The following is a 24812-nucleotide window of genomic DNA, read 5'->3' on the forward strand; positions in this document are numbered from 1 at the left end:
GACGTCATCGCCAATCGGCGATTGGCACGTGCCGAGTCGACGTGCATAAGACACGTGCATTGAGAAGGAATGAGGTAGTGTTTGGAATGAATGAGTGAGTGAGGGTGACTATCAATTTGATAGATGGAGATCGTTTTTGTTTTTAAGCGATTCTGTTTTTATTTTATTATCCTGTAAATAGTTATGATCGAGTGTTCAAATAAACGACGAGTTTTTAAAAATTAGTTTTTCTTTCAAAAACTACTGCTACATGGGTTTAGAATGTTGGGAAAGTTCAGGAAAGGAATTTTTTTATGTCAACAGGTTATGGGCCGTGCCCATGTTGCACTATTTCATTTTGAGAGATATATCGGCTTCGGGGGCCGTAAGGATTGAAAAATCTTATGAGCTTTTTAAAGTCTGAAGATTTTCAAGTTTAAGTTAGAAATTTTGAACATTGCTTTACAGCCATGGCTTTGCTCCCCGAAGGTTTTGAACTGCTCAGCAAAAAGAACTGGGATAGATGGAAAATAGATGTTAGTGTATTACTTCTCGATAAAGGATGTTGGAAATTTATTGAAGGGAAAGTAGTCGCTTTAGATGAAAAGGCAACTAGTCGTGAGCATAGCGAATTTCTCCTGTTGCAGGATCGTGCTTACACCACACTTTATTATGCTATAAAGCCTGAGTTCAGACCACTTATTCAGGACACTGCAGATGGCAAGAAAGCATGGGAGATTCTGCAAGCTCAGTTTGAACCAAAAACGCGAGCGAGAGTTATACAACTTTTGGATGAATTCTTTAACATCCGTTACAAAGATAACGAAGAAATGGGTCTTTTTATAGCTAGAGTTAAATTAGCAGTGAAGAAATTGTATGACGCGGGCCATAGTTTAGATTCGCTTTTTCAAGGTTTCCAAGTTATTAGGCATCTACCGCCGGAATATATCGGTATAATCCAACTAATTTACCATTGGAGTGATGAAGATTTTGACATCAACAAGATTGCTGAGGAGCTGGTGAAAGAAGAAAGTAGAGTGAAACAGGTAAAAGCTGACAATGAAAAACCTGAGGTGAGTGCTTTCAATATTACTAATAGAAGCAAGAAGACAGGAAAAGTAGTAGAAAACAAAGGAAATGCTAAATTTGTTAAAAATACGAAGGATAGAAAGTTAATAGGACCGTGTCATAGATGTCATCAATACGAACATTTGATCGCGCAATGTAAAAGTAACGTAAATCGTAATAACTTTTCGAACTTCAATGATAAATATTCGATGTTAGTTGAGAGTTACATTTCGACCTCTGAATCAGGAGCTGGTAAAGATTGTAATAGAAATCAGTTTCACTGGATTTTTGATTGTGCGGCAACAACGCATTTTTGTAATAACAAGAACTTAATGAAAAATTTTGAAGAAATTTCCGATGTAAATATGGCTTTGGCAGTGGGAAATGCTAATAGTAAAGTTTTGGGAAGAGGAACTGTGAGATTTGCTGTAAAAATGAACGGGAAAGTTAATTGGATAGAGTTAACAAACGTTTTATACAACCCAAACATGAGAAGAAATTTAATCTCCGGTGCACGTTTAGAAGCAGCCGGTGCACATTTTGTTGGAAGTAAAGGAAAAATTTGTGTGTTCTTTAATAATTGGCGAAAGTTATTTTATGCACGTAGAGAAGAGGGTTTATACTATGTAGAACCGTTTGCGTACGATACTGCAGAAAATAAACAAGTAGAAAGCGGATTCAACGTAAATGCCGGTACTGTTAAACAAACGCAAATTGTAGAAAATAAACAAACGGAAGTCGGATTTAACGTAAATGCTGGAACTGTTAAACAAAATCAACTCTCTAACCTTTGGCATAGGAGATTTTGTCATATAAATTATGATTACATCCGAGATACTAGTAAAAATCAAAGCGTGAATGGTCTCCCAAAAATAGAAAAACCAAACGAAAAATGTGAAGTTTGTATTCTAGCTAAGTCAACTAGGATTTCTTTTAAATCAAATCCTAAGACCTCAAATTCTGCACTACAGTTAGTTTTTATGGACGTTTGTGGTCCTCTACCAACGCCATCAAAAAGTGGGAGTAGATATTTTCTTTCGATAATTGATGATTTTAGTCGTTTTGTGACTGTTTACACTTTAAAACGAAAAGATGAAGTTTTAAGCAAATTCATCCACTATCATAAGAAAATGGAAAGAATAATGGGAAAGAAACTTGTTAGCATTCGTACAGACAACGGGGGCGAATTTTGCAATGAAGAGTTTGAACGGTATTTAAGTTCTTACGGTATTCAAGCCCAAAGAACAAATGCTTATACACCAGAGGAAAACGGGATTTGCGAACGTTTCAACAAGACAGCTTTAGACGGGATAAAAGCAATGCTAAAAGACGTGAAAATGAACAATGAATGGTGGGCGGAAGCGTTATATTGTTTCACTTTCACTTGGAATCGAATTTGTCATAAAACAACCAAAACCCCTTTTGAAATGTTTTTCGGCAGAAAACCCTCGGTAGTATTCCTAAAAGCTTTCGGAAGTAAAGCTTTCGTTAATGTTCCAAAACAACAGAGAAATAAATTCGAAATGCGTGCAATTGAGGGAATAATGATTGGATACGCGATAAATACCAGAGGATATAGAATTTGGTTAATTAACGAGCGAAAAGTAATTGAAACTTGTAATGTTAAGTTTAATGAAAATAAGAATGCAGTGGAAGAAGTCCTGGACCCAATAGAAAAACCTAAAATAACTCAATACTCGGAATTCCATTACGAGTTAGATGAGGAAGAAAGCGCGCAAAATCGCGATGAAGGTGGAACATCTAGTGAAGATTCAACTGAGAAAGTTTCCGAAGAAGAAAATGGATCTGAATTTGCGAAAAACGCGTCAGAATTGAATTGGGTTAGAAATGCAGTGCCGAGACCAGACGGAACGCGAAATGACATTTATTATTTCTTAGAGGGAACGAAACAAAGATTTAGATCATGTAATTGTCATATAATGTATTGAGACTCCTTGACGTTTAATGTGCATTTTATTTTAGATGAATTTGGGAACCAGTTTTACGTTACAACATTTATCTCATCTTAAGTCGTTCTGACAATATTTTAAAAACCTAAAGTCACGTTCACTTACAATTATATTAAAAGTAACATTTTATGAAATAATTAAATATTCAAGGCTAAACTATATTACACGCCCTTTCTTTTCAATGAAACAATAAAATAAAACGAAAAAAAGAAAAATTAAAAATTCAAATTTGGCTTAAAGTTTCAAAGCAAAATAAAAAGTCAAACATAGTCATTTTCCTTGAGTTGCTGAATGTTGCTTTTAGTGGGAAATAAAGGCTTTAGTAAAATTGTCTTCTGGGGTACCAATGACCTTAAGCATCTTCCCATCAACATTTCTGCTGGAGAAGGCAATTTAAATTTTGGCGTGTTATTGTACTCCAAGATTGCTAAATTAGGATCGCCTCCAGAAGCTTTGACTTTCAAAAGAATGTTCTTCATTGTTCCTATTGATCTTTCAATCATTCCATTAGATCTTGGATATCTAGGAGATGATGTTATAGGTTGAATATCATATGATTTTAAAATTGACAAATATGCTTGGCTGTCAAAAGGTGGGCCATTGTCTGAATGTATGTTCTGCGGAATTCCATGTGTACGAAATATTTGTTTAAGTGCACTGATCACTGCTGTAGCAGTTTTCGTGTTGAGCTTCCTCAATTCTATAAAATTTGAATGGTAATCTATTACTTGTAAAAAGTTATCTCCATCCAAATACATAAAGTCTACGCCTACTTCTTCCCAAGGCAGTTTTGGAATATCATAAGGCATTAATGTCTCTTTCTGATTTGCAGTTTGGCGCTCTTGGCAGACTTGGCATCGCTCCACGTAATCTTTAATATGTTCATTCATTTTCGGCCAATACAAAGATACTTTAGCTTTATTTTGACATGTAGTGATACCTTGGTGTGCAGAATGCAATTTAGATAACACATAGGATTGCATGCTCTTTGGCACAACAAGTCTATGTCCAAGAAAAATCAAGTCATTACTATCATGTAACTCTTCTTTAAAATTCCAATAAGGTCTTAGTTTTCTGGAACTTGACTAAACTGTTTTGGCCATCCATTTTGTATTAACAACTTTAATCTGGATAGATCTTCATCCCCCTTTACAGCATTTTGCATTTCAGTTGTTCGTTCATCTGTTGTTGATAGAATCGTATGTACAGTTGCAGCTCCTCCCTCCAAGAGACTTGTGTCTGCATAGACCTTAGTAGGACTTCTAGACAGAGCATCTGCTACATAAAGTTTCTTCCCTGGGACATATACAAGTTTAATTCTGTATTTTAAAAGTTCAAAAAGCATTCTTTGCAATCTTGGCGAAAGATTTTCAATTGGTTTTTTCAACAATCCAAGAAGAGGCTTGTGATCTGTCTCCACAACTGTATCAGTACCATATATAAAGTAGTGAAATTTTTTACAACCATTCACAACAGCTAAAAGTTCTTTCTCTATTTGGCTGTATCTTTGCTGAGTGTCATTAAGCGCACACGATGCATAGCAAACTGGGTGGTCTCCTTGTAGTAAAACTGCTCCTAAGCCGTATTGGCTAGCATCAACAGAGACAGTAGATTTTAAATCAGGATCATAGTACGCTAAAACTGGTGCAATGGATACACATTTCTTCAAATTTTCAAACACTTTTTGTTCATTACTAGTCCAAACAAATTCACTCTTCTTACTCAGTAGTTTTCTCAATATTCCTGTTCTGTCTGAGAGATTTTCGATGAATTTTCCTAGGTATATAATCATTCCTAAAAATCTCTGCAATTCTGTTTTATTAGTAGGTGCTTTGAAATTAACAATAGCTTTAATTTTATCATCATTAATTGAAACTCCTTTATTAGTTAAGTTATATCCTAAATATTTCACAGATTTTTGTTTAATTTGACTTTTCTCTTGGGAGAGTTTCAAACCAGCTTCTTTGGCTCTGTTTAAAACTGCTTTGAGTCGTCTATCATGTTCCTCTTCAGTTTTACCAAAAACTAAGATATCATCAATATATACAAGTATACCCTCTAAATCTCTAAAAATAGATTCTATCGTATTTTGATATACTTCAGGAGCGCTCGATAAGCCGTAAGGTAATCTACGAAACCTGAACCTCCCAAATGGAGTGGCAATCGTACATAAATTTGAACTTTCTTCATCTAAGGGTATCTGTAAAAATGCTGAAGATGCATCCAGAACTGTAAAGAATTCACCTTCAATCTGAGAAAATAAGCTCTGTTGTGTAGGAATAGGATAGTGTTCTCGTTTAACGTATTTATTTAACATCCTAGGATCCATGCAAATTCTAATTTGATTATTTGGTTTCTGAACTATCACTATAGGATGTACCCAATCAGTCGGTTCAACAACCTTTTCCATGACACCTTGGTCTACCATCTTATCGAGTTCACGCTTCACTTTCAATTTTAGTGAATATGGAATTATTCTCGGAGCTGAAATTTTGGGCTCAGCTCTGGCATCGAGCTTGATCTTATACACGTATGGTAATTTACCCAATTTTCCAGTAAACACATCGTGGAAATCTTTAACAACATCCTTACCAAGCACAGAATCAACATTAACTGATGAGTTTCTATGAACAAATCCCATTTTTTCACAAGCTTCAATTCCTAATAAAGCACTTGACTCTTGGTCAACAATAAAAAATTCAATCAATTCTGATTTATTTTTAAATTTACACATCAGTTTAGAGGTTCCTATAACTTTCAGTTTATGCCCCGTGTATGATGTTAACTTTCTTCCTGTTTTTTCTAAACTCTAATTTTTCTTCACATCTTTAAAGATCTTGAAAGGCAAGACATTAACCTCGGCTCCAGTGTCAATTTTGAGAGATACTTCTTTATTATTTATGCAAACATTTTCTCTCCATTCTGACTTTAAAGTATTAATTTGACATTTTACTGAATCTAGTTTAACTGAATTGTCTTCGTCTTCATTTGATGTCGAAAAATTATCATTACTGTTAAGTTCATTTATTTTCTTCTTTTTCTTCATTTTACATGCAACGGAAAAATGGTTCAAAAGAGAACAATTATAGCACTTTTTTCCATATGCTGGGCATTTTCTGTAATCATGTACCGTTTTACATTTGGAACAACTTTTTTCCATCTTGCGATGGCTGTCATTATTTCCTTTATGTCTATTAAAAACTTTCCCGTTTTTATTTTTATCCTTAACGGCATCTATGTCTATCGGATTACAGCCCAAATGTTCACTCATAATCTGAATTTGTTTAGTACTGGCTTCTTTTGCCCTACAATACTCTATAGCTTTTCCCAAAGTTAGCTCGGTTTCCATGAGCAATTTTTCTTTCGTCGCGGAATCTCGTATACCGATAACTAATAAATCTCGAATTAAACTGTCCTCTTGGTTCTCAAAGCAAGTCTTTCGATAATTTTTTCAGATTTGTGACAAATGAGTCAACAGATTCACCTTCCTTCTGCCTGCTATTAAAGAATTTATAGCGTGCAATCACGGTATTTGTCCTTGGCTGAAAATAATTGTCGAAAGCATTTAAAACTTCGTTGAAATTATTTCCAGTTGCTTCACTAAGTTTGAAGCTATTAAATATGTCTATACATTCTTCGCCCATTATTCCTAATAATAAAGCTACTTTCATTTTATCTGGCTTCCTTATTTTATCGGATGCCTCCAAATAAAGCATAAAACGTTGCTTAAATTTACTCCAATTCTCGGACAAATTGCCGGATATTTTCATACTTGAAGGTGCTTTCAACTCCATTTTTAAGGTATACTAATCTTTAATCAAGCATTAAAAACTCAGTTTCACAATAGCCAGAATATATCTATTAACTGACCTTCTATTATATTGCATAACTACTAACCTTTATCATGCCAAAATCGCTGAATTTAGGTTCGTTTTCCGCTGCCACCATGTCATATAATGTATTGAGACTCCTTGACGTTTAATATGCATTTTATTTTAGATGAATTTGGGAACCAGTTTTACGTTACAACATTTATCTCATCTTAAGTCGTTCTGACAATATTTTAAAAACCTAAAGTCACGTTCACTTACAATTATATTAAAAGTAACATTTTATGAAATAATTAAATATTCAAGGCTAAACTATATTACAGTAATGATATAGAAAAATATTGCAAAAGTAAAAATTTTAAATTCGAAAAACAGCTGTTTGATTTTAGCGGAAAGAATGTTTTTTCGGGAAAGATTAAATTTGCAAATGATACGGAACGCGAAACTGAAAAAAATGAAGCAAACATTGTTGAGGTGAAAATTCCGACAAGTTTCAAGGACGCTATAGAATCCGAAATGCTCAAGATTGGATCGAATCCATGAACGACGATTTAAATACGATGAAAGAAAGAAAAGTTTTTGAGTTAGTTGAGAGACCGCCGAACAAAACTATACTAGGAAATAGATGGGTGTACAGCGTAAAAAGGGATGTAAATACAGTCGACGCTCATTATAACGAACACACATTATAAAGACCGTCCCACTATAACGACCAGTGGCAAAAGTCCCAACTTTGTTCCTATGAACACTACGTTAATTTGCCTTCGTTATAACGACCATTCTGTATCGTCTAATCCAATACAACGACCGAATTCAGCGGACGCTATTTCGGGTGTTCTTCCCAATAAAACAAATTTGTAGCTTGAAATGGCCTTTTTAATTGTTTACGGACATCTGCCTGAAGTTTTCAATGTCAAATCCAACTTTGAGAGGGGGTGCGCGTGGATTACCATTCACCGCAGCTAGCACAAAAAAAAAAAAAAAAAAAAAATGGGAGGAAAAATCGAGAAATTTCCAGGTTCCTAAGAAAAGGGAGTTGACAGATGTGTTGGTAGTTTGGTGTTTGAATCTAGCGGTTTTTAAGATTTGCGGTTCTCGAGGGACTTGCAAATGTTTCTTTGAAAAGCAAAAAAAAAAAAAAAAACAACAATTTATCACCTATGTCTGAAACGGAAAATAATGTTTTGCAAAAATCACGTCTGCTAAAAAGGCAACCATCTGTTTCTGGTTTTATCTTCAGAAAATGTAGTGGTAGCAGTAATAGTAGCAGATTTGTAAGTGTGTAACATTTTCCTCCCTATATTTTCTACTTTAAAATTTCTATAATGTTCTGTCATAGTATTTTGCATACGATTTTTCTAAAAATCCCTATTCCTAACAATTTGGGCATTTAACTGGAATGTTTGAAAAAGTACCATTTTTTTAACGGAACAACGGGGCATGCAAGATGACTGTGTATATATTTTTTAATTATACCTCTTATAACGACCACTCGTTATAAAGACCTTTTTCTCTGGGACGGAGATGGTCGTTATATCGAGCGTCGACTGTAATCGAATTTCAAGATTCAAATCGAGGTTGGTAATTTTAGGTTGTCATCAAAGGAGAGAAGATTTTGACGCTATTTTTTGCCCAGTAGTCAATTTTTCAATTATTAGACTATTTTTTTGTATTTTGGTTTGTTTTTATAGTTGGAAAAATTGTCAAGTAGACATAAAAAACGCTTATTTATACGCCAAATTAAAGGAAAGTATATATATGCACCAACCCGTAGGTTTTTGTAAAGATAAAAATAAAGTTTGTCTTCTGAAAAAGTCAATCTACGGACTACATCAAAGCGGAAGAAACTGGTATATAGAAATCGAGAAAGCGTTAAAAAATATTAATTTCATTAAAGTAGAATGGTGTAATTGTGTTTTTAAAGGACGAAATACCATCCTATTACTCTACGTAGATGATATCGTAATATTCGGAAAGGAAAACCAGTATATAGATGAAGTCATAAAAAGTCTGCGAAAAATTTTCGATCTGAAAGTCCTCGGAGAAACGAGAAAATTGTTAGGGATCGAATTTTGTCAAGATCATAAAAATTTGTATTTGCATCAACAAAGTTACATAGAAGAAATTTGTGAAAAATTTAAAGAATATAAAATCCCGATAACTTCTTTACCCATAGTAAAAGGAACTGTTATTTCAAAATTAGATTGCCCAAGTTCGAAGTGTGAAATAGAAGAAATGGAAAGAATTCCCTATCGAAGTTTGCTCGGGAGTTTAGCATTTTTAGCAAACCGCACTCGCCCCGACATAACCTACGTGGTAAATGTTTTATCGCAAGTGCAGGAAAATCCCGGAATCAAACACTGGGAAATACTACTTAAGCTTCTAGGTTACCCTTAGGTCTACCAAAGAATATAAGCTGAACTTGTCCAAAGTGCGAAACATCGAAATGAAAAGTTTTTCAGATGCCGACTACGCTGCAAGTAGGGACGACAGAGTTTCATTGGGAGGAATGATAATTTTTATCGACGAAGTTCCTATCGTGTGGAAAACAACAAAGCAAAAATGTGTGAGTTTGTCCTCGATGGAATCCGAATATATCGCACTAGCTGACGCGGCGAAAGAGTCTGTGTGGCTGAAAAATGTACTAGCGGATAAAGATTTGAACTTCAGTCTTGGAGATTGTACTTTATTTTGCGACAACAAATCGGCAATTGATTTACGAAATCAAGTGTAGAAAATGCGCGAACAAAACATATAGACGTTAGATACCATTTTATTTGCAATTTAATAAATGATGAAATTTTTAGTTTGAAATTTGTTTCTGGGAAAGAAAATGTTGCAGATTTGTTTACGAAGCCACCTACTAGATTGGAGTTGAAGAAATTTTGTGATAAAGTGTTTGTTTGAATGTGCTTTCTTTTGGAAAGAATGACTTTTCCGGACTTCAAGTTTTTGACCAGTGAGATGCTGTGTGATTTTTTGAGATGCACTGACTTTGAACTTTTTGACTTTATTTCAAAATGAACTTATTGAACTTTAGTTATGCTGAACTTTTTGCTTATTAGATTTTCTTCAAATTTCAATTTTTTTTTGATTGAGTACTTGTGATATTTATGTATTGTGTTTTTGAAATGTTAGTTACATTTGCAATTGATGTTTTTTTTTTTTTTTTTTTTTGATGTTGTGTAAGTGATAGTATGTTTGAAGAGTGATTTGCACGGGGAAGGGGCCGATGTTGGCTATTGAAAGAAAAGTTATCGATTCCCATGCAAATTCGTTCTTGCACGTCGGCTGGGTGCGGGCTGACGCGATTGACGTCATCGCCAATCGGCGATCGGCACGTGCCGAGTCGACGTGCATAAGACACGTGCATTGAGAAGGAATGAGGTAGTGTTTGGAATGAATGAGTGAGTGAAGGTGACTATCAATTTGATAGATGGAGATCGTTTTTGTTTTTAAGCGATTCTGTTTTTATTTTATTATCCTGTAAATAGTTATGATCGAGTGTTCAAATAAACGACAAGTTTTTAAAAATTAGTTTTTCTTTCAAAAACAACTGCTACATGGGTTTAGAACGTTGGGAAAGTTCAGGAAAGGAATTTTTTTATTTAAACAAAAACACCCCCCCTAAGAATGTCAATAGCACAGTCTGCGCCATGTCCCCCCCCTCCATAGGTGGGCACCCTTGTCAGAAGTCAACTATATCGAGAGGTTCATTCGATTATCAAATCGATCGAAGAATACACTGCTTGAGTGATTGACATCTCGAGAACTCAAGATCTCGAGAACTCAATATCTCAAGAACTCCACATCTCGAGAAATTCAAAGCGAGAACTCAAGCAGTTGATCGCTCGAGCACTCGGAAAGTGATAATAGAGAACTCGAGAAGTTCATCGCTCGAGAACTCAAAAAGTGATAATCGAGTACTCGAGAAGTTCATCGCTCGAGAACTCGAGAAGTGATAATCGAGTTCTCGACTGATCTTGAACAATCGAGTGATTCGATTATGAGAACTCGATTATGCCCATCACTAGAAGACATGTATAAACTCATATAATTAAAAAAAAGGAAAATCTTCAACAAGCTTATGATTGTAATTTTGATATTTTTATGTCAAATAGTACTTTTTTCACCAAATGGTATATCAAGCTAGGAAAATAAGTAAATACATTTTTGATAAACCTGTTGGTTTGCAGTGTACTGCAAAATGAATAAAAAACTTTTTAAACAATGCAAATATTGCAACTGTTTGGGATCTCTTATGTTTTCATTTTAAATCAAAAATAATTTTAAATACACCCAAAACTTTTTATGCGGAGGATAGGGACGGCATAAAAAAACTTGTTTGAAACTTCACGAGTAGCTTTAAAAAGTTGTTTTCGCAACACAGTAAAAAAGAAAAAATATGTGGTGGATAGGAACCACGTAAAAAAAGTCTCACATAGAAAATAACCCAAAAACTTACAAAATTGTAATATTTAAACCAAATCAAAATAAACCAAGTGATAATTTTTGCCAAGTAGTCAGACAAAATTTCCTGAATAAGGAAATTTTTGGGAGGTCACATGAACTTCCCATAGGGGTGTCTATGTCGTCATTTGGAAGATAATACCTCGCACTCGTTTTAAAAATAATTTTGTCAATTAAATCCCAATCTGACTGAAATTTTAATGTACCGCACAAAAAAAAAAAAGGCATAAAAAAAAGACCACATAAGAACAGGTTTGGGTGTACTACATATTTTTCAGATAAGTTATATTTTTTAACTTGAAACACTAGAGTACTTTAACCTTGTGTATGTAAATCAAACCAAAAAAGAAACATTAATTTTCCTGAATAATGTTTAAAAACGTAGCTAAAAGCATTATCATTACAATACATTTAAAACATGTTTATCAATATAGACAATTTTACAAGAATTTTAGAGAACATTAATAGTTTATCTTCTTTAAATGCAGTTCTCGTATAAAAAATATTTCTTTAGCAAATTAATAAACAATAAGCAGAGCAAGAACACAAAATTTGGTTTCTAGTTAAAGCAATTTTTCCACTTTTTAAATCGATGATTAATTAATTGATGAATAATAAATGATCGAATTTCTGCAAAATTACTATTTCATCAAAATGTTATCACCATTTTAATATACCCAGTCTTAAATAAAATGAAAAGCTTTCTGAGAACACAAATCCTAACTGGAAATTTTTTTGCAAATAAGTATTTTGCCTAGTTCACCCTTGAATAAGAATTAAATTTATATTCAAATATGAAAGAGACAAAAAAAAAGTGCTTTAAATAATTTTTTTTTATAATATATAGTTTGTGCTTTTTTTTCACCAAATGAAGAAAACTGCCAAAACCATTATTTTTTTCACACATGTGCTTTAAAAGGCTTTTGAAAAAACGTTTCAACAGAAAAACACTGGGATTTTTTATAAATTTTTATTAAAAATATAATAAATGAATTAATGTTAACAGTTAAAAAAAAAATCCTACAGAGCCAAAAATTTTCTGCAAACGTCGTTCGCCTGTATCAGCGGTTCCCAACCTTTTCCCCCTTGCGAACCCCTTTTAATATCCGAAGGAAGTTGGCAAACCCCTTATTCAGTAAGTAATAAGTAAAAAGCACAAAAAAAAAAAAAAAAAAGAGAGAGAGAGAGAGAAGCTACACACACAATTAAAAATTGGGATAATGTTTTTGTATATAATAAGAAAAACATAATTGCAACAGATGGAAGACTAAACATTTCTAGAAACTAAAATGCCAGCAGAAAAATGAATTTAAAAAATAATAATAATAAATTGCCAAAAATATTATAATTTGCTGAGCTTCAGTCAAGTTTGAAAAAAAAAAAACTTAAAATAACATATTTTGTGGAATAAAGAAGCTTAGTTTGGCTCAAATATTTAAGGTATACAATAAAAGTGCAGAATAAAATATGCATATTGAAAACTAAATAGAAACGCTTATAACTAACTTGAATTTTTACACTATAAAAATATTTTTTTTCCAACAAATATATTTTTAACCTAACTTCTTACAAGTGAAATTTCCTGCATAAATTTCATGCATCTCCTTATTACATATGTACAGTGCAAATTAAGTTGTAAGGTTCCATTTCACTGATATTTTTTACCGGGTACCTCACAATCGCAAGTTTCACACAGGAAAATGTTAAATAATCCCCCCTCCCAGTGGTCTTTTTAGGTTGCTGGCCATTTCTTCTCTTTTTTGCTAAAATGTTAGAAGTAAACTGTGGTCTATGTAGTGCGAAAATTATAGTAACAAATAACAGTGCGATCACACTTCATAGCAAGAGAAGTGCGACAGCACTTTGTCGCACGCAAATAGTAAAGAAAGTAAACATCGAAATTAACTAAAGATGCTTCAGACACTTGTATATGGTCTTTGTAATGTTTCCATCAGGCTTAAATGAATTGTTGTGAAATTTTGAGAAAACGAAAGCATTCATATTCTTTTATCTGAATACATTGCATTCAGAAGTGAAACTTTTTCAACTATGGCTCCAATTTAATCATTTTGAATGAAAACCATAGAACTTACGAATTTTAATGACAGACTTAATGTTTAGATGCGAAATATGTCAACAAGTAGGCAAATATTTTTATGCAAAGAGAGAAAGGAATGTGCCAGAGACAAATAAACAAATGATGAACAAAAAAACCGCTTAAACTTAAGACTTCATTTCAAACAAAAATGCAAAATTTCCGTCATTACAATATTATTTTCATGAACCCCCTTTTCTAAGGGGCTCCCGAAAATTGCAAGTCCGCCACTGCACCAAGAGAAAATTTTTTATAACTGAATTCAGTTCATTCTGGGAAAAAAGCGGTTAGAGAGCAAAAAGGAAGATCCCCCCCCCCCCCCAAATCATAAAATCATGCTGAAAATGGATGATATCCAAAACTGCATAAAATAGCTCCCTGGAAACCATGATATTAAAAAAATCAATAAAAAACGGCTAATTTACAAGTTTCAAAGGTAATATTAAATTTTTTCCACATTAATTATGTTTGAAACAATTAGGTAATAATTAATATCTGAAACATATTGTTCTTAAAGCATAGTATTCATTGCTCAAGTTTTAGTTATTAAAAAGAGGTCAGGAAAATGGGAATAGCTGTAGTTAGAAAACTAGTTGTATATTAAAGCATTTTGTTACAAAATTTTTAGAATACAATATTGGAGTGGGAGGCAAATTGAAGGAAATGAACTTAAATTTTTTTTGTCAAGATATTTTACTATGGTTTAGTTATTATTGCTTTTCATTTGTCTAACATCTCATTTTGTATAAATTTGCTACATTGCACCATTTCTTGCAAGTTTATTTATTTATATATAAATTTAAATTTTAAAAGAGAGATGCAGTAATTTCTATCCCCGGAGTCCTCAAATAAAGGATTCAGGAAGCTAGAGTTCAATCTTGGTTGCATCACTCATCAATGTCAATGTTTCATATTTTTTAGAGAAAAATATCTTTTTAAATTAAAAATATTTGAATTTATGGTACTGAAAATGAGGACGTAATTTTTTAAAATTAAGTTTGTATGCAAAGTAAAAAATTACAACAGAGTGAAAAATCTAAGTTTTCCTTATGTGGAAGAACATACTTTTCATAGCAAGAATTGAAAATAAATAAATTTATATAAATAAACAATTGGTATCCTTTTTACCTTACACTGGAACATAAAATTCAGTTTTAAAACTTCATAATTCTATTTCAGGATTAAAAGAACAACTTGCAGTTGCCTTAATTAAGATCATTAAAATCATGAACATCCGAGACTGACAGTCGAACTAAATTTTTTTGCTTGACTCTTGCATTTTTTCTAAAATAATTTTAAGAGAATAAAATAAGGAGATACAAAATAGCATATGGTGAAAAACCTCCAAACATTAAAAATGATTGAAATGTTTGAATAATGAAAAAATATTGAAATCTCAAACAAAGTATGCAATTTTCGGCAAAGTACGTGTTTGACGCTAACATGTTTTCCAAACATACGCTTTTGGCAGATATCGAGGAGGATGAATATTCAAGGGGAGAAAATAGAAAGAATAAGAAAAGGGACCAAAATTAAGAAGAATTGGAATTTTTAAAGATTTTTAAGAAAAACAGGAGCATTATGAGACTTGAAAGAGGCAAAAAGTGGAAAAGTTTTGAAAAGCCAATAGACAAAGTCGTAATTACCACAAGGGTTGGAAAAATCTCAACTATATTCATTACATTTAATCTATCAGGTAAAAAAGAAAAAAAAACGGATGCAATATTTTTATTGAAACTAATTAGATAGAAAAAAAATTAAGAGAAATTTTATAATAAGGCAAGCAATTTATATTTTAATATGGTTGAATTTTAGAATATGATTTCTTATAGAATGTACTGTGCCTTCAGGGTGTTTCATTTTTATTAAATATACTATTACTAGTTTAAAAGCAATAAAATATTTCTTAAAATAAGAAGTAAAAAGCTTTTGACCTGATGAAAAAATTTCATTTTGCGATCTTCAGCTAAAACTTCACCAATAAATAGGTCTTGCAATGCATCTAAAAATAATAAATAAATAAATGAAAAACACATCAACAAAAAAGTTTATGAAGTACAATGGATATCTAATGTAACTAAATATATTTTATTATTTGATACATTTATGCTTATACATTTGGTAAGTTGAAAATTTATTAAAGTTATTTTTCAGACACCTTAGAAAAGCTTATTACTCATCAAAGGAGGTTAAGAGCAAAAAGGTACGGACTAGTACAGTATATATACAACTATAAGAGAATTAAATAGAGCTTCAGTAGCTTTAATAGAAATGACAAATTTCACCATGGAGTTTTTCCTTTCCCCAAAGTAAAAGAATTTTGTATTCCAGTGTTTAAGATTGCAGCCTCTCACTCAGAAAAATGATTCAATCCCTAGTGTAGAACAATTCTACTGGCTCTCTTGCATCAATTGTAAGGTATAGTAATACTAAGGATTCAAATTTATTTCATTTCTGCTGCAATATAACACTCATATTTAGAGTGAATTTTTGCCCTTTTTCCTTCTTACACAGATCTCTGGCAATGTAAAGTTTAAACAAAACTCAGTTTGTAATACAGTAAAACCCCTTTAATGCAGACACTAACGGATTTTTTTTTTTTTTTTTTTTTTTGACCACAATGGAGGGGTGTCCGCGTGACAGGGGTTATAATGTTATTTGAGGGAATTGGATAGCCTTGGAATTGGGGAATTAATAATTGTACGCATAAGTGGGGTGTCTGTTAGGAAGGGTTTTACTGTGTAATGAAAAAAAAAAAAACAGTGCAAAAGTAATTTATGCTTGTTTTGAATTGTAAGGTTCAAAAAGGAGAAAAATAAAATTTTGTTTTTCAGCTAGAAGATAGGATTATTAGTAAAACAAACAAGTTGAAGGCTTCCATTAAGAACGGAAATAAAATCTTGTTAAATGCAGGCTCATTACAAGTAGGCTGTTCGTGCACAACAAAGCAATTTTAAGCCTTTCAATGCCAAAATTAAAAATTAATGACTTATGTACTGAAGGGGAATAAAAGTAACTTCAAATCATTTTCTTAAACACTTAAGGCTATACAAACATTTTGGACAGTTTGATTAAATTTAATGCATAAAACAAGTTCTTACCCATAGCCATAAGGCATTCTCTTTTCCCCTTTGTGTTAACCATATTGATCAGTGCTTCAACACTACTGATATTGTATACTGGACAATCTTGTATTAAAATTGTGTGAGCTGAAATTTTATCTGACAAGGTACCAGACTGAAGAATTCGTTTGATCCATGCAAAGTCTTTGTCTCGCCTATTTTCTTGCACTGAAATTCACACAATAAATGATTTTAAATAACTGAAACATACAGAAAAATAAATAATAAATATATAAATAAATAAGTTGAAATTAATATTGTCTGGTCAAAATTAAGCTAGTTATTAACATATACCTAACCATTGAATACCATCTTATAGCAGATTGAGAAGCTAATTGTAAAACTTAAAAAAAAAAAGATTGCAGGGTATATTTTGGGAAATCTTGCACAATTAAACAATTATTGCAGAACATTTCTGTACGTTAAATATGATTTTAAATATTATCACACTCCATATTAAGCTGAATTGATTTTAGAAATTATATAATCAGAAAGTTGAATGATTAAGATGTGCTTCCAAGACAGCACAGTCACACAACAATTCAAAGAAACATACAGAGCAAATTAAATAAAATATATGCATACAATTGATTCATATTCAAATGATATCAGAAATGTTTCACATGCTGCTGTTTGATTTTTTAAAAAAAAGTGAAAAATCAAGTAATTTCGTGAAATTTTAAATTTATAGTTAGAAATCAACATACAATCGATTTGGGATTTGGCTATTGTTTTGAAAATACCAAAGTTTGCGAATGATCCAATTTGGCCAATCTGAGTTTAGTGAAGAGTCTATTTTAGTTCATCAAAATTTTATGAACAGTGCCTTTTGACCAATTAGAATTGCATGAAAGATTTATAAATGGACCCAGATTTCCTTTGGCCTTGAATATTAAGACAAAACAAACTATTTTGCATAAGTTCCATATAGCAAAAACTTCCATTTGATCAAAATGAAACCTTTAGTGTTCTAATTAGTTGCTATTTTTTAAGTGTCAAAGTTTTGTTGTCTTATCATACATTTAGCTTTATGTTAAATTTCATTAATTTAAGCTTTGCAATTTTTAAAATTCATATTTAAAATAAAACAAGCATACTGAAATGAATAGGGCCATTTGTCAATTTTCATATTTCATTTTCAGGTCAAATTTACATTATCTTTATAAATGTAGGTTTATGTGGAAAATGAGTAATATGCACAACTGAGATAAATAAAATTGAAAAACAACATAGAATATTTACATCTGTGATATAATTTTGTTTCAGATTCCAGCACATTCTTAGCTTCAGCAATCAATGCAGCAACTAATTCTGGTGGTTGAGTTTCATTTGCTACATTTTTGATCTTGGGTTGCTAGGAATAGAAATTATCAGAAGAGTTAAGCACGAAACACGGTGGTCAAAATAAATTATAACTTGCATAATAGTTTATTCAAAATTTTCAAATAGACAATCATAGATTTAATAAAGCTACAATTGCATATAAAGCTAGGCATTTTTTTAAGATGTGAAAATATTCCCTGAAATTTTCAAAGGAGTGAAATTTTAGATGGCAGGAGAAAAAAAAAAAAAAGAAGAGAGAGATGCATAATATTTTCAATTTTAATATTTTGAGTGTCCTTATTTTGTGTTCAACACTAGAACCGCGGAAATTTCCATATACCTAAAACCGCGGGCAGGGATCAATTTGACCCAAAGCTTAAAATGGATTCCTTGATGTTTAGAAACAGGTAGAAAAATATTTTTGATGAAAAAAAGTTATTCTAATATTATACAATATAATAGTAAGATATAAAATTCTGCCCCATTAAGCTTAATTATTTTTTCATTTCACTTTGTAATGTAAATTTTTTAGCATGAAGGTAAAAATATTAATATTTTAAAGAAATTTCTATAATTTTAGGAAGAAGGAAACATTTTGTGGTCTATTTTAATTATATCGCTTGCTTTTTTTATGAATAAATCTACAAAAAAAAAAAAAAAAAAATGCCTAAATTAAAATGACAAAGCTCTTACCAGCAATATGGATACATTTTTCATGCATTACATGTAATTAGCACAGCTCTTTTTTATACACTTAGTGCACTTGCCACATATTGGGTTTTTACAGTCAAAATGAGGCAGTGAGAAGGAAAGGGATGTAAGTGGCAAAATCAAAAATTTGGAGATAACCAGTACACATGGTAGGTGAACCTCTTTTCTGTCTTGGGGCAAGACATGGTACTAGTAGCCCTGGTAGTTGCTTCTATACAGTATGATTTAGAAAAATGTTTCAATGAAAGCCTACCAAGGATGTTATCTTTAAACGTGCTTTACTTAAAACTTGAAAATGTCCAATTACATCCCTCTGCTTCTCACTGCCTCAATTGTCAACAGTTTTATTGTTGCATTTTGGGACATGACAATGCACTCTCATTGGAACTACTGACATATTGTTTTCAGATCCAGATGTCACTGTGGCTAAACTTCGGCTATGCAATATGTCTGGATATATTCTTTAATGTTTTTGTGAAATGTATGTTGTTCTCAGTTTTTCACGAGATGCTGAAGAAACTCTTTCCTTGAAATGTTCCTTCTCTGTGGCTTGTTTATACAAAATCCAAAAATTTATTCCCGCAAGGTCAAGGATATTGTAAAAGACGTGAACAGGCCATCTCCTAGACCCAGCTTTTACGGTGTACTTTTGAGCCTTTTTGTCTGCGACATCCACACCACATTTTGTAGAGTTATAAAATGATACCGTCTCTGGCAACATTTTCTTATTATTAGTTTCAATATGAATAGTTGGATGCAATGAGCTATGTAGTATGACATTTTTCATTTGCTTCCCTTGATAAATTGTCATGGTGATGTCATCGTGCTTTAGTAATGTCGTTTCATGCAAGGGTGTTTTCAGTTTTTTTTTTACAATTGTAGGCACTTCTTTACGATTTCATTTTACTGTCCTAACTAAGCTTGTCTTTTCTTCTTTTAAAATTTTTGCTAGGTTCAGAGTTGTAAAATAACTGTCCATAGTGACATTTCTTCCTTTATTTTCAAATGGTTTGATTAAATTCAGAACAACATATTTGCAAAGATTCTGATTTTTAGGACAATTCTTATCTTTACCTAGATATGGAAAACCTTTCACTATATACTTTGTGTCAGCATCTGTGGCAATCCAGAATTTTATCATAAACTTGTCAGGTTTATTTCACATTTATTGCGGCAAACTTGCATCTGGCTTTTGTGGGAAAAAGTTGTTTATCAACTGTAATGGTGGGTTCACGTTTACAACAATTGATAGAATTTTTAGTTAACATGTCCCAAATTTTTGAAATTAGACAAAATTTGTCCGTTTTCAAATTTTCTGATCTGGTTGTTTTTCGATCGAAGCGTAAAAATATCAAAATTTCTCTAAACCTGTCTCTTGCCATTGTTTCATGAAAAAAAGGAGGACCTAAAACAGTTAACCATAAACTATCAAATTCAAGACCTTTTGCGCAGTATATACCTTGAGCATATAAAATTGCAATAAACGCATCAATTTCTTCTAATTTTAGGGTCCAATCGTTGTTTCCTAGTTGTCTATAAGCTTCTTCTTCTGTATACATTTTTATGTGACAAAGCATACTTTCATTTATAAATAGTCTCCACAAGCTGGACGCAAATTCATCATCAATATTTCGCTTTGCGTACGATGTTGGGCCCCAAGCTTCTTTACAAACATTATGTTGTGAAATTCTTTCACAATCGTTAGTTTCAGAAGAAATAATTTTCCATTTTGATCCATCTACCCCAAAAATGTCTCCATTTTCTCTCAATTTTGGTGTAATATTTGGAGATTTTGCTTTATGATTTTTTCCTCTTGCCTTTGATGTTACACATTGGTTGTCAGATAAGTGATTCGTATCATTGTCAGACTGAGTAGCAAAATCAACAGATAAATTATCATCTGACGATTTATTCTTCATTCCATGACTGGGCATATTCTTCACTAAATAAGTCATAGTCATAATTTTCATCTTCGGACTCATTTTCCGACAACTTTTGCATGTATTCAAAAGCTTCCCTGACCGCAAGCAAACAACGTTTTCTTGACATTTTTCTGCCGAGACCAAGAATGGTTTGCAACTAGCAGTATAAACGCAGCTCTGTCAAATTAAAAAAGAAAGAGAAATAGCTAGCTTTTCTTATCAGTAACCTGTCTTGTTCTTATTACCTTGACCCATTTAACCTTCAGTGCCTACTGTACGTCCAGTAGCGTAACTTCAAATTTTCAGCCCACCCACAAAATCTGGCTTTGGGCCCCCTACTAAAAAATCCTATTAATCTATATTTGTAGTACAACTTTTCAAGTTTGTTGCCCCGTAATTTATTTTCAAACACACAAACATATATAAAAAGAGAGAAAGAAAGGGGAGGGGGGCATATTGAGTTTTTAGTTCACAAAGGGAACATTAGCAGCAGAATATGAATTTAATCCTCATATAAATAAAAGTCGATGATTGAGTAACCCACATGTTTCAACAATGAAACTCACGCCACAATATGATAATTTGATAATATGTTTTGGTAATGTTTAACATGCAGGGAATGGCTTTATTGTGACATCCAGTAACTTAACCTCTTTACTGGTAAGACTGTGTCATTACACGGGAATGAAGAAGCGAAAAAATGGTCAAAAATGAACGCTACCTACTGGAGTTTAGGGTTAATTCACTGAAGTTACGGTTAAGATTTCAACTATCAAAATATCACCAAACAGGCAATTTGCTTCGGTCAAATGAAGTGATTTTCATCCGTCATACCTTGACGGGCGACTTTTTAGTAGTAAATATAATACTTGTACAAAAATATGGGATGGGGGGAGTTTCTAAACCTTTAGTTTAGCAAACGGAATTTTAGACTATGTTTGGAATAATGAATTTGTTCAGGGCTCTTTGTCTTAAACTTTTCGAATTTGAAGTGATTGTCTTTTTTTTGTAACTTAATGGAAAGGGGTCAGTGACTCTATTTCTGCAATTATTATTGAAGTTTGAAAAACGCAACTTTAGAAGATCTTCGTTGATGTTAAGACATCGGTTATCCCTGGAAATTTTTCAAAATTGAGCTTCTAAGAATGAAATAAGCCCTCTTTAAAGACATTAGTTGAAAGGATGAGATTCGGAACTCTGCCTATAGAAGTTTTTTGAATTTCCAAAAAATAGCAATTTTAAACGTTCTTCAGTGATGTTAGGAGGATGGAAGGTTTGGGGTTCTTACCCGTAAATTTTATACAAATACAAAAGTGAGGACCAGCAAAAGGCTCTGGGCCCGGCTAGATTGGTTCCTAGTCAATTTACAATCCCCAGTGAAGATCAATGGCCCTCTTAAAACTATCTACTCTCTTACTCATCACCACCTCTTCCGGTAAGCTGTTCCAAGGTTCCACTACCCTGCTAAAATAATAATTTTTCCTAATACCCATGTTAGCTTGAGATTTAAATAGCTTAAAAGAATGACCCCTTGTCCTGTTTTCAGTGCTAAACTTCAGCCCTGTAACATCTTTCATTTTAATAAACTTAAACAACTGAATCATGTCCTCTCGGTCTCTTTTTTGCTCAAGGCTATACATGTTAAGCCTATTAAGTCTGGTATCATAATCTAAATCGGAGAGTCCCCTTACTAATTTAGTTACCCTTCTTTGAACCCTTTCCAATACAAAAATATCTTTCTTCAGATAAGGCGACCAAAACTGAACAGCATACTCCAAATGAGGTCTTACTAAACTCCTATATAAAGGCAGAAGAACTTTCTTAGATTTGTTTGAAATAGATATCTTTCGTTTTAATAAATTTAAACAGCAGAATCATGTCCCCTCGGTCTCTTCTTTGCTCAAGACTGTACATTTTTAGCCTTCTAAGCCTGGAATCATAGTCTAAGTGAGAAAGTCCATTTATTAGCCTTGTAGCCTGCCTTTGAACCCTTTCTAATACATTATTATCTTTCTTAAGATAAGGAGACAAAAACTGAACAGCATACTCCAAATGAGGTCTTACCAAACTTCTATATAAGAGCAGAAGAACTTCTTTAGATTTGTTTGAAATAGATCTATTGATAAACCCAAGCATCATATTGGCTTTGTTACTAGCAATGTTACACTCTTGGCTAAACTTTAAATCCTGACTTATTAAGATCCCCAGATCAGTAACTTTGTCTGCCTGACTAATGACTGAACCTTGCAAATATTAACTTGTACACTTATTTCCATGCCATAAATGTAGCACTTGACATTTCCCAACATTAACAGCCATACCCCATATATCAGCCCACTCTGTAATATGATCTAGATCCTCTTGCAGCTGATTTTTGTTCTTCATTTTCTACAGTCCCCATAACTTTGACATCAACAGCAAAACAATTCATGCTCCCAGAAATATTTTTGTGAATATCGTTCATAAAAACAATGAACAAAACAGGCCCTAACACTGATCCTTGAGGAACCCCGCTTAAAACCTCACTCCAATTAGAATGATTTCCTCTTACAACTACCCTTTGTTTCCTTCTGGTCAGCCAGTTTTTTACGCAAACAAAACTTTTCCCTCCTATTCCTATATCAGCTAATTTGCTAAGTAGAGCAACATGCACGGTACCTTATCGAAAGCTTTTTGAAAATCAATGTAAACAACATCTACAGGCTTCTTATTGTCATGGTAACTTTGTCATAGAAATGTAATAAATTAGTTGCACAAGATTTACCTTTCCTGAAACCATACTGAAAACTAGTCAATAGATTATTAGTCTCTAGAAAATTTACTATCTTAATTTTTATCAATGTTTCAAAAATTTTGCAAACCATTGAAGTTAGACTCACAGGTCTATAATTTCCCGCACTCCCTTTAGACCCTTTTTTGAAGATTGGTGTAATGTTAGCCAGCTTTCAGTCCTCTGGCACTGTCCCCGAGTTATAAGAAGCATTGAAAATATTTACAATTACATCTGCTAATTCCTCCGCACATTCAACTAAAATTTTTGGATAAATATTATCTGGTCCCGCAGCCTTAGTCTCTTTAATTTTTTTCAAATAAAGTAAAACGTCATCCCTAGAAAATACGAAGTCCTCAAGCTGTACTACAGCTTGTGTCCTGTTGGTGTCAACTGTTGAGATACAGTTATCATTAAAAACACTCGAAAAAGTTATTAAGAACATTAGCAATATCATTATCGTCCTGAATTAAAATTCCGTGCTGATCAACTAGTGGCCCAATATGACTATTTCGAACTTTCCCCGAATTAGAGTATGCAAAAATGAAAGCTTTTACACACATCATTATGTACCTCCTTTGGGGAAGGAGTTAGGGACTCTTCCGAAAATCTCATCATATTAAAGTTCCAAAAATGTAATTTTGGACAAATCTTTGTTAATTTAATAAAATGGTATCAGGGGCCCAAGGAATTTTTATTAATGGAACTTCTAAAAATGCAGTTGTATGCCACTTTTGAAAACGTTAGAAGATGGGATTAAATTGGGGGGACGCTGCCCCAGAATTTTCGAAACTGAAGTTCCTAAAACGCAATATTAAAAAAAAGGAAAGTTTTAGGGACCTTTTTTGTAGTTTTTCGAAATTGAAGTATTTAAAATGCGATTGTTTGCCATCATTCAGTTACCTTTTTGACTCTTCGATTTCGGAAAACTTCGGGGCAAGTTCCAAACCACCTCATCTCTTGCCCTAACAGCATTGAAAGTGGTGCATAAATGCATTTTTAGGATATTATATAAAGGGAAAGGGGTGAAAGATAAGACATCAGGAATTGTTTTGACATTGAAGCTTTCAAAATGCAATTTTACATGATTTTTGATAATTTTAAAGAAACGGGGGTTCGAAGGCTCTCCCCCAGGAATTTTTCAAAATTGAATTCCTAAAATTGAATTGCCTTTGATGACCTGACAAGAAAGATAAGGTTCCGGGGCTCTCCTGGGATTTTTTTTAAAATCAAAGTTTAAAAGCCCCAAATTTTAGGAGATTTTTAATGATATTGGGATGACGGAGGATTCGAGTACCTCCCCCGAAAATTTTACGAAATAAAAGCCCTAGAAAAGCAAACGTGGACCATATTTAAAAATGATAAGAGACAGTTTCAGGACTCTCCCCCAAAATTTATTTACAATTGCAAAAATTCAATTTTAGGCACTCTTGAATGATATTATAGCCCTAGGGGGCCCCAAAACTAATATAAGCTTTTCAAATCAAGTTTTATTTATGGAAAAACTTAATAAAGTTGAATAAAAACAAAGCTCAAAAAATGTTGGGCCCTT

At 32.8% G+C, this 24812-nt stretch overlaps 1 protein-coding gene across 1 annotated transcript in view; it reads right to left on the reverse strand.

Annotated features, from left to right (window-relative positions):
* LOC129233218 (CCAAT/enhancer-binding protein zeta-like) overlaps positions 1-24812 on the reverse strand; it is a 93317-nt gene that overhangs the window by 61316 nt on the left and 7189 nt on the right. The window contains exons 2-4 of the mRNA XM_054867275.1: positions 17777-17888; positions 16514-16702; positions 15347-15414 (exon numbers count right to left, since the gene is read on the reverse strand). Coding sequence (XP_054723250.1) covers positions 15347-15414; positions 16514-16702; positions 17777-17888 — 369 coding nt within the window. The remainder of the gene's footprint in view (positions 1-15346; positions 15415-16513; positions 16703-17776; positions 17889-24812) is intronic.

This window comes from Uloborus diversus, unplaced genomic scaffold (genome assembly GCF_026930045.1).
Source record: "Uloborus diversus isolate 005 unplaced genomic scaffold, Udiv.v.3.1 scaffold_257, whole genome shotgun sequence".
In the NCBI taxonomy this organism is placed as follows: Eukaryota; Metazoa; Arthropoda; class Arachnida; order Araneae; family Uloboridae; genus Uloborus; species Uloborus diversus.